The sequence below is a fragment of the Plectropomus leopardus genome, chromosome 19 (genome assembly GCF_026936395.1).
Source record: "Plectropomus leopardus strain MGB_pleo_1.0 chromosome 19, ASM2693639v1, whole genome shotgun sequence".
NCBI classification, from domain to species: Eukaryota; Metazoa; Chordata; class Actinopteri; order Perciformes; family Serranidae; genus Plectropomus; species Plectropomus leopardus.
This window is the reverse complement of record NC_142194.1, coordinates 25,248,512-25,262,795: the sequence shown is the minus strand read 5'-3', so window position 1 is coordinate 25,262,795 and position 14,284 is coordinate 25,248,512. Positions and strand designations below refer to the sequence as shown.

The window sequence follows — 14,284 nt, the reverse complement described above, 5'->3', positions numbered from 1 at the left end:
GCCTGTAACTTTGGTCATTTTCAACTTGGACTCTCTTTTTTCCACATTTTTCACATTTCTAAGTGACTAATGGGAACAAGAATTGTTAAAACTGGTTCAGAATTGAGCATGAGGGCTGCAGCCGACAGCAGGGAAACAGGCTGCAATGGAACCACTCAGGGCATGCACTCTCAATTTATGGCCAGTGCTAGTTTTTTGAGGCTGATTATTTTTTAAATTGTCTGACAACATTAAAAAGGATCCCTACAGATATAGACCTTTTTGAGACAGAATAAGATTGTTAAACCCGGAACAGCCCTAAAATCATCATCACCAAACTCATCGACCTCCACTTAAAAAAAACTGTAATTTTAGGGTGTATAGAGCCAACATATTTTCACATCCACCTGAGTGATTGATTTTTATTTATTTATTTTTTGAGCCAAACCAGATCTGGTGATAAAATTACTAGTTATTTCTTTGGAGTCGGGTTGGTTTGTCAATAGCAGCTTTAGGGCTGTTTCTAATTAATAAAAATAACATAAAATTACCTGAGAAAATGTACTTGACTTTTTTTTAACAACATGGGAAGAAGAATTGTAAGAAATTAGTAAAAACTACAAGAAAATTACCTGAAAATTAGCAACAAAAAAGACAGAAAGAAAAGGGAAAAAAAACAAGAAAATGACCTGTAAAAAAATATGTTAAAAAAGTGCTAATAATTATGTAACTCAATTTTAAATATGTAAGTATGATAATTATAAATTTATTTTCTGGACATTTTCCCTGCCTTTTTTAAAATAAATTTCTAAATCTACTAATTTTAATTCTTTGCTTTTTTTGTTCATTGCCTTTTTTTCTATTTTTGCTAGAGGTTTAAAGGTTTAAATATATTAAATACTTGTAAAAGGCAACTGAACGCAGCACAAGCAAAGTGATGTTGATCAAGGTTTCAAAGGGTTAAACAAAAAAGGATCCTACTCCTTAACAAAAAGATCTATCTCTGTTGGGATCCTTTCCATAATGTTGTCAGACACTTATAATAAAAATAATAATAATCCAAGCCTGTCAGTGGCAAAAATCAACACATTTGGTGGATGTACATTGAAAATGCACAGTTGTCCCGTGTGGTTACATTGCAGCCTGTTTCGCAGCTGCCAACTGCAGCGCTCTCACTCAATATTGAGCCAATTATTAAAAAATGTTGCTCCCAATGGTCACACAGGATAAGAAACAGCCTCATGTAAGTCTATGTTTCTGAGCGTTTTTGTTTTGTTTTGACTGACACACTCCACCCATATCCCTGCACTCCCTTCCATCTCCATAGCAACCCTCTCAACACACCTCCTGCACACAGACGTCACAACAGGCAAAATATAGAGGGACACACAGAAACAGGGCAGGAGAGATAGTAGATTTATCAGATTTTGTTTCTATCACACACACAACTGTCCCAATCCCGCTGCCAAAACACCTGCCCGAAATAATATCCTCGTTCACACCAAACCAAACTCATTCCTTATGAAACTCAATACAAGGAGAGCCGAAGTCAGATGAAAGAAATCCAGTCTTTCACATTTAGTTACTCTGTGAGAAAAAGAGCTTATCCTCCAAACCTCTTAAAAGCATCCATCACGCTTGATGTTTGAAACTTCTTTTTAACTTTAGTTAAAGAATTAAAGACAAATATGACAATAAAGCAGCTCAGATCTGACGTCAGAGCCAATGTTTCCCTGGCCGGCTCTCCTCTGTTAAGAGTTTGTTATCAAGATGAAAACATCAGAAGCAAGTCAAGACAGACCCCGTTTAACACGTCAAAAATTTACCTACATCCTGGAGAAAACAAGCACACAACATGGAATACAGAAGAAAACGCAAAATCAAACACAGAGAGAACACAGTAGTCACGCTCTGGTTGGTATGTGAGAGCTGAGGTGAAAAGAAAAGAGGAGCTTACAACTGCCAGAGGCTGGATTTCTTCTTCTCTGGTAGAGCCGGGTTCTCCTTTGATGCCCTGAGAGAGACAGTTCACCTTGAATCAAACTGAGTGTGTCACATGGAGTTTTACAATCAGTTCCTCTATTTACACATGAAACTACAAACCAAACTCTGCCTGTTTTGTCTTTAGCTTTTATTTTCCTCTGTGTGTGTGTGTGTGTGTGTGTGTGTGTTCAGCATTCCTCTACTCAGGGGTTCCTACAGCTTAAGGTTAGATTTAAGACTTTTTAAGACTTTTTTTTTAACACCTCTCAGAATGGAATTTAAGTTTTTACAATAACCTACACCGAAGAGAAAAAAACATCACTGACATCAATAATTTTGGGTTAGGGACAATATTTCACAAATGTTTAGTTCAACATAAAACAATACTTTTTGGGTCAAGTTGAAAAAAAAAACAATGGACAAGACAGATGTAAAATGCTGACTTTGTTTTTTGTAAAAACTTTTCAGCATGAAACAGTGAAAAAATGTTATCATCTAAGTTTTATAAGAGTTTTGATTTTCAATCAGCTCATCCTTCAACTGTAGCAGGATCGAGGACAAATTGTAATTTCATTTTGTGAACATTTTTTGAATGACTAATAAATCTACCTTCTAATTTCTACTTTCTTCTGCCTTCTATCTTCATTTTTCATTTGACTGGATGTTGTAAATATATGCAAGTGTTGTGGGTTTCTCTATCCTGATTTGTGAGGTATTAAAGTTCATGTATTTTTAAAAATAAAATAAAATAGATATAACCATTTATTTTGAAAAAAAACGCAACAAAGAAAAAAAACTAATATCCTTCTTCCAATGTCTTTGCATTTTTAAGAGTTTTGAAAGATTAATTAAAGACACTTTTTCCGCAAATTAAGGTTTCTTTTCTAGATTTATGAATTTACTTCCTTTTAAGACTTTTTAAGGATCTGCGGGAACCCTGTCTACGTCATGTTGTCCACGAGTTGCTCTTGTTGTTCCTTTCTCACCTGATCATCTCCGTCCATCTGACAGCCTCCTGCAGCTCCATCAGCCTCTCTTTATACTGGTTCCTCTCCATCAGGACTCTGGCCATCTCCACTCTGGTGAAGCGCTTCCTCTGTGCTGTGGGCACGTCGCTCTGAGGGCACGACACCAGCATGAGACCATCCAATCACTTATCAATGTATATGCAGATTATATATGACACATGCTCACATTAGCCTTTATTTAACCCTTTGAAACATGGAGCCACAACATGTTTCTTGCGCAACTCTCAGACGCCTGTCAGAAGTATTTAAACCTATGAATCCTAAATAAGTTATTGTGATTTCTTTCAAAAACATGGAAAAAAAGGCAACGAGCAGCTTGGTAAGGAATGTTACACATATTGCAATGAATTAGTAGATTTAAAACACTACATAATTATTATAATTACATTTTTAATTACACCTCTTCTTTCTTTTTATTTCTTTCTTTTTTTAAAACTAATTTTCATGTAATTTTCTTGTATGTTTTACCAAAACTCTACTCTAACTACATTACAATTAAATTAAATTGTTAATTAAATTAAATTGTTACAAAATTACGATCATTTTAGGCACCTTTTTCCATGTCCTTTCCTAATATAATTTTTTTTAATTTTTTCTCCTTTTTTTCCTCTCTTTCTTTTAAACTAATATTCAGGTGATTTTCCTTTACGTTTTTACTAATTTCTTGCAAATTTTTGGGATATTTCTCCTTTTGTTGCTGATTGACTTCTTCTCAGGTTTTTGGAAATTAACCAAGCCAATATGTTCAGGTTTCACAGGGCTTAAGTGGAAATGGAAAACTTTTTAACTCCAATTCCTCCAGAACATCTTCAGCTCTAATACACACTCAGATCACAACAAATATCAAGAACTCACATCGTCCTCATTGTCATTCTTGACCTTCTGTTTGGTGTCTTCAATCTCCGCTCGAAGCCTGCAAGTGAGTACATTAAGTCTTCAGCAGCCATGTTTACACAGTACATCCTTAAATGCAATATGTGGACTGCTGAGCGTTGCATATTTTGTTTTGAAGCCAAAGTCCAAAACAACTCACTTCTTAATTTCTTCCTCTAATTCTTTGTTCTTGTCCTCCAGTTTGGTCTTGGCCTGAGTGACGGCGTCCAGCTCCCCTCGCAGAGCCTCCCTCTCACACGACAGCTCGTCCATCTGCGCTATCAGGTCGTTTTTCACCACATTCAGAGCATTTCTGAATACAAATACACATATTAACCCTTTGGAACCTGGAACAACATTACTCTTGTGCTGCTTTCAGATGCCTTTTCCAAGTATTAAAACATCTGAACCCTGAACAAAGTGGTGCAGTTTCTTTCAAAAACATGGGAAAAGGCAAGGAGCAACTTGATAAGACTTGTCCAACTAATTCATAGATGTAGAAAATGATTTTTAAAAAGCTATGGAAAAATGTCTTAGGGAAAAAACTTTATTATAATTAATTCAAAATTGTTACAAAATTACTCTAATTTTTTAGCACCTCTTCCAGGTTATTTCCTTGTTTTTGTTCTTTTATGTTTTTTTTTTACTTTGCCTTCTTCCCATGTTTTTGAAAAGTCAGTCTGTTTGCTCAGGTTTCTAAGGGTGAACAGGCTTATGTGATATCTACATTAAACACAAGGTGGCAGCATTGTCCTGTTTCTAAAAATACAACAGCAAGGTTATCACTGCTTTCATGAATTAGCTAATTTCAACTCATCATAAATATTAATCTTTAGAATTAAAAGCTACAAGAAGTGTAGACTGAAATATCACAGTTACAAACACGGCTACAGAGGTCGCTCAAATGAGGCTGAATGCCATTAAATAGTACTATGATATATGTGTATAATAGTACTACTAGTAACAGTGATGGTACTAACTTGGTCTCGAGCAGCTGGGCATTCTCATGGATAAGATGTTCGACTTCCCGACCCATGCCTGAAAATAATCAGCAACAATGTGAATAGAGAATGTTTCATCTTATCGTGTGCTCCATCATGACAGAGAAAAAAATATATATTATTGAAAATCCACATCAGTAAAGAAGTATCTATCCGACACACTAAAACATTGTTCTCTCAGTCTTACCTAGAAAGCTGTAGTCTGAGAGTCATGCAAAAGATGATGCACATACAGAAGAAGTTCATGAGACTGTAAGTTCTTATGTGAACATCTCTAGTCTATAATTTTAACGCCCTTCACGACAAAGCAGCACTATTTACTATTCTGCACACCCATAAGACAATCACAGGGGGAAGTGAACACAGAATCACACACAAATGATGAGAGTAAGGAGTAAAGACATCTGCAGGGAAGTTACTGATACACACCAGAAAACTCATCTGCAAGAAAGCCCGAAAGCCAAAGAAAAGACAATTCAAAGAGCACGACAGTGGAAGAAAACAGTTTTGTAACAGCAGACACAATGATGAAATGAAAACATGGAGTCAGAGGGCTTCTCACCCAGCAGGTCGGCTCCTTCGTCCATGTCTCCTATCAGGTCGTTTCCTGCAGACGACAGCTCCTCAAACAGAGAGTCGGTGTTGCGGTCAAACGCCAGGTTCTCGATGCCGCCTTTAGTTGGTGTGCTGGATGGACAGATGAGGTCGGGAAAAGAAAACAAGAAAGAGAGAAAATGATAATTAGCATGATGAGGGAGGCATGTTACTGTAATATGATTATTCGGCATTATAATACATGTGACAGTATTTCTTTAAGACTTTGGTCCAAATGGATACCAACTGAGATTATAATGGGATGCATTAGTTACGCAATCGATAATTTTTCTTACTGCCACAAATCCCATGAAAAAACAACAAAAAAAAAAAAACAAAAAACAAAACAAAAGAGACTAAAGGGACAGTTCAGCCCAATACCACAAATAAACTAAAGGCTTGTGTTTGTGACAGTGCTAGATGTAAACATAAATGGCGTCCTTTTTTTGGAATTTTTTCCCTTTATTGATAGGACAGCTGTAGAATGACAGGAAATATGGGAGAGAGATGAGGAATGACATGCAGCAAAGGATCACACGCTGGAACCGAACCCAGGCCGCTGCAAAGGCGGGTGAGCTAGAGGTCGCCCCATGCCCCATCACCGTACCTCTGAGTGGCGATACGGTTGGCAGGTGTAGTTCAGTAGAGAGAAAACAGTTCCTACAAAATGCTCACAATAAGGTCTATGGATTATCTTCAGTAACCAGGTCATGACTTTCTGGAAAGAATCATTGCTGTTGACTTTTTCAAATGTATGTTTTGGCTTTCTGAACAACAAATGTTCCATTATTTTGTAGAGAAGGCAGATATCTCATACACAGCCAATATCTCCAACACTCTGTAACTCGCACAAAAACATTCTAGATTGATAAATGGCACTACAGGTAAGAGAGAAAAATGTGTGTTTTAGATTTGGGGGTGAGGATATCGGCTTGTTTCCTTTATTATATTTATATTTTCCTTTTCACTTCTTAAAAATCTCGCCACAGCTAATTTTCAAGTCATTTAGTCATTTTCTTGTCGTCTGTCACAATTTTTTTTTTGTTTGTTTTACGGGACATTTCTTGCCAAGGTGCTCACTTTTTTCCCCCCTTGCTTTCAAAAGACAACAAACCAAGTGTCTAAACGCAGCACAACAAAACCATGTCAATCCAGGTTCTAAAGGGTTAATTATGGGGCTATGAGGAAGATGTCTCGGACAGTTCTGATCATCTGACATGTTTTCATAATACTGATGTTGTAAGGCATTTATGGTTTTGGTCTTTTCATGATATTTGTTGAAAGAAGGAAACAAATTGAACTTTGTCAGTCTTACCCTTTAATGTTTTTTTAAGTTTAGGGTCATGAGGATAAAACATCTTTACATCAGTCCTGTACCTGGTTCCTCTGCAGCCGTCCAGGTCCATGTCCAGCTCAGGAGTGGACTCTATGATGGCCTGAACCTCAGACTTCTCCAGGTTCTCTGCTCCATCTAATAAAACCAGCAGAGATACAACAATAGAGTGAGTGAGCCAGTGCTCTCAAACAGCTGATAGTTGATGTTAAAGAGCCTCTAGTCCTCCTGTGTTAACATGTTTTAACTGTGCTGCTGAACCATCACCTGTGAGGAGAGCAGAGACCTGACCCTCATGTCCCAGCTGACCCTGCTGTCCTCCCTGCTGTCCTCCCTGCACTGCTGCAATGTTCTTATTGCTGTCTGGTTTCCCGCTGTTCCAGTCCAGGTTCTTATTGAGCCCGTCTGAGACTTCCTGCAGGGGCGTGTCCACAGACTCCATGGCAACGTCAGAAGCAGCAGTAGACAGGGGGGTGGCCGACGCAGACGCTCCACCCAGACTGGACACAGGACTCAATCCAGTGGACGCTCCGTCATGAGGAGACAGTGGTGTGGTGGACTGAGAGTTAGCGCTGCATGTAGATGTGGGGGTGTTTGATTTAGAGGTGCCACCCTGAGAGGACGTGGAAGTGTTGGATTTGGAACCTCCACCTTGTAAAGACACAGGAGTTCCACTTTTGGAGACGCTTCCCTGGGTGGTTGGAGTCGTGGACTTTGAGCCTCCGCGGTTTGAACCTGCCAATTCATCCTTAAAATAGAGGAGGAGGAGGAGGCGGAGAGAGAGCCGGGGGATAACGAGAACACAAGATAAAACAAAGATCTTCATGAAGTCAACACTAAATTTATTTGTTTAAAATTGTGAAAATCCTGTCTTTGAACCTGAACAAATTTGCTCGATTTCTTTCAAAAATAAGGGGAGAGGACGACAAGCAACTTAACCAGAAATGGCCTGAAAATTAGCAAGAATTAGCACCCTAAAAAGTTTCAAGAAAATTACCTGTACATGAGCAAAAAAAAAGTAGAAAAGTTGAAAAAGTTGAAAAAAAAATGTAAAAGTTGAAAAAAAAAAACTAAATGAAAAAAACCCCAAAATAATTTCAAAAAAAAATACAAAGTTAATTAAGTTAATTTTCAGATCATTTTTTTCTCACCTTCTTTTATTATTTTTTATTTATGTATTTATTTTTTTAGTTATATCAGCAGAAATCAACATGTTGGTCGATTCCAACATTTTGTCTTAATGCCAATATCAACCGATGCTGATGACATGCTAATATTACTGTGCATCCCTAGTTATCTTCTTTTTTTTTTTAACTTTCCAGAATTTTCCAGAAATATACATTAGTACATAAATCTACATCCATTCAGAATTGAGAGATGTTAACACCAAATGTGTCAGTGTGAGCACTGCCATGCAACTCAAATCAACACAAACAAAAACCAACCAGGACACTGACGTGCCACAATGTGCTGTGAAAAGTCTACTGTAAAAAATGTGTTCTGTTGCCTTAAAAACACACATTTTGAGGCCAAGCGGACATATAACAAGACTAGGTTACGTGGAATGTATATCAAACACTAGAGGGCTTTTAATCTAAAACAGGAAGTGGCAGCACTACTGAGTCAAAGACTTGGCTCCCTAGCTTGCAGTCACTCACAGACTCACTACAGTGTTTATCGGGCCGGCCTCGCATGCTGTGATCCAGCCAAAAAGGAAACAGGTCAGCACCATGCAGTTATGTGTTATTACTACTATGTTAGCATCATTGTATTTAACCAAACTGCAGTCAAGTCTGCAACACAGTCAGCTTTTAAATTAAAATTGGCTAGATGCCGTGGTTAGGGCAGCAGACAGGTCTACCTGGTCCTGATCAGCCTCCTGATTGGGCAAGTTCTCCTGCGAACTTTCACCCTCCGCTCTGACTGGGGGAAAGTGTTCCTCAGACTGAGGAATATTAAAAGACCTTTTTGATTAATATTTCCCAGCATTCATTCCTTAAAACCATTTTAAACAAAACATACATCAAACCAAGAAAGGCTGCTCAATTATGGCAAAAATCATAATCACCATTATTTTGGTCAATATTTAGATCACGACTATTTAACAAAATTACTCACCGACTTTTTAAAAACATTGTGTATTTACTGAACTTCTTTAAAGCGGTGGGTTTTTTTTTTTAACTTTCTATATCAACTGAAAACAAGTTTAAAAAAAGAGTTGAATAAATGATATTGTCTATAAATATGAACGTGGCCCAAGAAGAGAGAAAGGGGCCTTGTGCTGTTGGCAAAAGAGCTGTGGACGACGATTAAGCATGTAAATAAATTAATCAATAAATCACAGTCAAAAACATCTTAATATATTTAGTTTTTTGCTTGTCACTTTTTAAAAATGAAGTCTCTCAGCAGTTCTGAATAGCGCACCACTATAAAGGAAATGGGTGGATTTTTAACCCAAGACAATGAGAACATCATTGTAAAACTGAATTCAACACAAAAATCGTTTTGTCTCGATTATCTTGTTTTTATAGTCCTTAGAACCCAAAGTCCTTATTGAAAAAAAATTTGATTAATTATCCAGCCCTGAAAACCAAAGCCATATGTAATATACAGATATATAAGGGTGCTGCAAGAATGTATGTGTCCAAGAAAGTACAACAAAGCTGTGGGGAAATCCTGACCTCCGTGAATGAACCATGTAGTGAGTTTGCAGTATTTATGACTCCCTCTGTTACAAAAGGTGACCTGTTTGTCAAAAAGCTTTCTGCATAAATTAGTGAAAATGAACTGGATTTACAGTACCAATTCATCTCTCTAAGGTCTCATCAGCTCTCAGCAGCTCTTTGCGGCATGCAGAATTTCTCCCCCGCTGTTGTTTTGATCTGTTAATGCCAGCGGCTTCAGTTCTATAAATAGCACAGTGCCTGATGGAAACCAATCAATCAGGACAACAACAAAGCATCCCTACAGGGGTCACCTTGAAAACAGACTCTGCAATAATAAAGAGTATTCAAAGCTTTCACAGACATTGAATGATACCTCAGAGCAGTGATACTCAACTTACAGCCTGCAGGCCAAATCTGGCATCCCATGGAGAGCTTGATGGTCCCCCAACAATTTTCTAATTCTAGATAAAAATAAAGTGATTTACACTGGCAATTGTTCTTGTAGTATTACTATACATAAAGTGCCAGAGTGCATAAACTAGAATCAAAATAGAGCTTGTTTGTCAAACAAATACCAGTGTAGGATCCCCGCACCCCCCGAAGAGGTCCTACTTAAGCCCCTAATGTCCTAAAATCCTAGAAATGCCCTATAATCCAAGAATATCATAAAATTGAGAAATGTCAAAAAAAAACTAGAAATGCCCTAAAATCTGAAGAACGTCCTAAAATCCTAACCGGATAAAATACTAGAAATGTCCTGACATTTTAGAAATGTTCTAAAATCATAGAAATCTGCTAAAATCCTTAAATCATCCTAAAACTCTAGAAACATCCTGAAATATAGGAAAAGTTCTAAAATCCTAGAAACGCCCTAATTTCATAATCCAAGAAATGCCAAAAAATCCAAGAAATTTCCAAAAATCTTAGGAACATCCTTAAATCCTGGAAACCTGTATGGGGCTGCTGCGACTAGCCCCTGGCCTCCTGTCATTTTGCAAGAGTGGGCCCCAAACAAAACAAGTTGAGTATCCCTGCTATTGATTAATTCTTTTATTTTCTTATATGTATGTGTATTCCCTTTTCTTCATCTCTCTGAACACTGTTGGGAGTATTTCCTTTCACATCTCTTGTCTGCATGCTGCTGTCACTCTGTTGTTGCTACAGTAGCACTGAGCAGCCAATACGGTTAAAGTTTCCCTCCACTGCTATTCTGCTGATAATGGCTCTTCCCTAACCCTCAAAAAATTCACACGCGCGCGCACGCACGCACGCACGCACACACACACACACACACACACACACACACACACACACACACACACACACACACACACACACACACAGTGAGAATGGAAGGGATCATTAGTGTAAATCCTTGGAAAATGTCAAGTCAGCGGACAAAACACAAAGGCACTGCTGTGTATCTGCAGTGTTGGTGCCCGGTAAGACTGTGAGTAAAAAAGTTGAGTAAGAGAGATGTGCTGCGACACCTATATTGTACTCCAGGGGCCATATTCACAAGCATTCTGAGGACACTCTCAGAGAGCTCCTAACTTCACCTAAAAGCCTCTAGCATGGAGTCCCAGCTTAGGAGTGATTTAGGAAAATTCTCAGAGCAACTCTGAGCAAGGATGGGACAGAAACTTTGACATTAGTGAGGAGGTGTAGTTGACTCCGTTGCTAGGTGTAATGCATTCTTTTAACAGATGTGATTGGTTGTCACAGACGCGCCTTTTTGTGAGCCCGCAAGGGGTGAACACCCAGTGGAAATTAATTAAACTACGTCACAATATGAGGCTGTGAATGTGCTTTTTGTGTGATAACACTGCTGCACTGTTGGATTTTTCTAGTTGCAAATATCTGAGTGTTATCATCACTTTATTTCTGGCGTTATATCATTATTGCGTTGGGTGGGAAAAGTGAGCGTGTATTCCTAATGAGATTGACCACAGACATTTTTCTTGCACCATCTAATCATGGACTGTATATACAGAAGAACAACATGACTGTTCCCCAAAAGTGAAGCTTTTTAATCTCAATCGCCCCCTAATGTTTGACTGCAGTATAGGTCATAAAGCCCTCCCCTCCATGTTAGTGAATGGGACATAGGCCGACCAAAAACTCGAATGTACACGCTAAATAAATCTGATTTCTGTCACAGACGGTAGTTCTAATTACCCTGATATTTGTTCAAATAATGTTTTTTATAACAAGTACAGTTTTAATGAGTTATTTGATTCTACAAAAAGGTGATTTTCTTGATTCTTGATTTTCTTTGATTGACTAGCTATGTCAGCCAATCCATGCGCTTGAGTCCAATGGGGCTGCTCGCAGTTGGGCAGAGTGTATTAAGTGTAAGATTGCAACAGCCTTAACCACAATGTTTTCGCCTTACTTAAGCATAGTGGGGGTAAGAGTGGACAGATTGTCCATTGTCATCTTTATATACAATTTATGTATCTAATCTGTAGCATGTCATTAACTCACTGTCACCTGGTGTCTGGAGACTATTTCTCCTACAGTTTCTCACCTTAGGAGCTCTCTTATGTTCTAAGATGCTTTGTGAAAACTTTTTATCCATACCAGGACATGGTCTTATTTGAGGGAAAGTTCTTAGAAAACATCATCATTCTGAGAATTTTCTTAGAATTTTGTCACTAGGAGCAACTCTTTGTTCTAGTAAGCTTTGTGAACACGGCACCAGGACTAGGATTAATGTACTGAAAAGAATAATCAACCACCTTGGCTGTCAGTTATGAAACAACCCAACCCAATCACGTGGGTCAAAATAAAACTTGCCAAAACTGAAACCACTTCCACTCCGTCTTACAATTCCCATCTGACCCTTTACTAGTGTAATAACGGCAAATGAATGCTTATTTGGTGCTCATTAATATTCATGATGAGGCCTTGCTTGCAGCATGGTCTCCAACAGCAACAATGTGAAGACACTCTGTCCTTTCCACCCTCCCTTGAGGTTAAAGGCAGGCCCCCGAATGGTACCACTTCCTCTGCTTGCTGGGCTCCAAGCCACCCCGTTACACACACACACACACACACACACACACACACACACACACACACACACACACACACACACACACACACACACACACACACACACACACACACACACACACACACACACACACACACACAAGCTGCTACTAAAAATTCTGGACACACTGCACAATCCTCTCTCTCTGAATAGAAATGTACTCTTTCTTTGGTGTTTGCTGGCATTGAGTGTTTGCATTTTGTTTCCACAACTGCTTTTTAGTGAGCAGGGGATGATGTCACTACTCCGAATCGTGGGAAGCTCTGCAGGCCAACTTTAGACAGTAACTTTCCACTTTATAACTAAAGACGTCTTTCCTTTGTATTCATCAAAACCTCGAAGCGGGATTGGTTTCAGAGTGTGTGTAACTGTGTGTCGTACCTTGAGGCTGGTGTTGGATCGTGGATGGCTAAGGTTGTTGAATCTCCATGGCTCAGAAGGGGTGTCCACAGGTTCCCTCTGGAGTTCAGGGGTCATACCATCACTCCCAGGAAGCTGGAATATTCCCATGGAGATGGGACGCTCCTTTCTGGATACAGAGGCAAGAGGAAGGAAGGATGACTCAAAAGGAAAAAAGAGCGGTTCATAATGAAAGGAATACACAAGTGTCTGAGAGACTGGCCTGTTGGTCAGGTCATCCTGACGTAATTAGACTACAGCTATTCTAGCGGCTCGATGAGTACTCAGACATGATGTCAGCAGCTAACATGCTCACAATGCTAACTAGGGGTGCAAGAAAAAAAGCTACACTTGAGTTTTTGCTTATTATGTTCTATGATACTGTATCGAATCTCAAAGACTGTATGATTTTTTAATTGTTTACAACTTTGTATTAGTTAGCAGAAAGTTAAGTAGTGAAAGTCAACTTTTTAAAAAGTATCTGCTGATGATGATGTTCTTTATTCTATTACAGTTTTCCTGAAATTAGGTTTAAAACTTGAATGTGGAGGCTCATACACACCTTCAAAAAACAGGAGCGTAGAATTAATCTATAGAATTTCTAATAATTATAATTACACATACAGAAGCACCTCTTGGACAATTTCCTTGTTTGTTTGTTTTTTAACTTCTTTTTCTCTTTATTGTTGCTAATTTTAAGGTAATTTTCTTGTACTTTTTACTTATTTCTTGCCACTTTTGGGGTCAATTCTTCTTGAGTTGCACATTATCTTCTTTCCATGTTTGTGAAAGAAGTCAAACCAATTTGCTCAGGTTTCAAAGGGTTAACAAAGACATTAGGATTCACCATGATATTTGTAATGAATTCTGTGGCAATCCATCCAATATTTTTTTTAGATATTTCTGTTTAGATCGAAGTGTTGGACTGTCCAGCCGGCCAACAGACCAACACTGCCATCGCTACAGCTGCACTATTACGTTTGTTTGAAAACATAAATAATTCTTTTGGTGGCAAAGGAGACCGTAAGAAAGCAGTCCTGAAAACAGCATGGTGCAAGAACATGTGATTTATACTTTGCAATAAGTTCACGGTATGGGTTATGTCTTACGTTATATAAACGCGGACAGACATGTATAATTAGTTTGACTGTTTTGAGCCTCTCTCTACGTTGTGATGAGGTTGCTACAGAGAAATGTGGTAGAAAAGGCTTTAGTGAGACGTAATGAATAAAGTTTGGTGGAACAGCTTCTTTTCTTCACTAAGCCCGAAGTCACTTACATGACTTATTATACATCTAATTTGCCTTTGCTAAACTAAATGACAAGTATTTATTTTTTTCCATTTTGCATTTTAATTTGTAATTTTTTTT

The 14,284-nt window shown here is 38.3% G+C and overlaps 1 protein-coding gene across 6 annotated transcripts in view; it reads right to left on the bottom strand.

Moving 5' to 3' along the window:
• Positions 1–14,284, bottom strand: part of spag9b (sperm associated antigen 9b) — a 54,878-nt gene that overhangs the window by 15,548 nt on the left and 25,046 nt on the right. For 2 of the 6 annotated variants that reach the window (XM_088069582.1, XM_088069583.1), the window contains 10 exons: positions 12,897–13,044; positions 8,653–8,736; positions 7,059–7,539; positions 6,836–6,929; positions 5,427–5,551; positions 4,844–4,901; positions 4,024–4,176; positions 3,846–3,903; positions 2,949–3,079; positions 1,936–1,993 (listed from right to left, as the gene is read on the bottom strand). In XM_088069582.1, the coding sequence (XP_087925708.1) occupies positions 1,936–1,993; positions 2,949–3,079; positions 3,846–3,903; positions 4,024–4,176; positions 4,844–4,901; positions 5,427–5,551; positions 6,836–6,929; positions 7,059–7,539; positions 8,653–8,736; positions 12,897–13,044 (1,390 nt within the window). Of the gene's footprint in view, positions 1–1,809; positions 1,813–1,935; positions 1,994–2,948; positions 3,080–3,845; positions 3,904–4,023; positions 4,177–4,843; positions 4,902–5,051; positions 5,067–5,293; positions 5,306–5,426; positions 5,552–6,835; positions 6,930–7,058; positions 7,540–8,652; positions 8,737–12,896; positions 13,045–14,284 lie in introns of all 6 variants that reach the window. The other 4 variants (XM_042507570.2, XM_088069585.1, XM_088069584.1 and 1 more) reach the window with 3 other exon arrangements.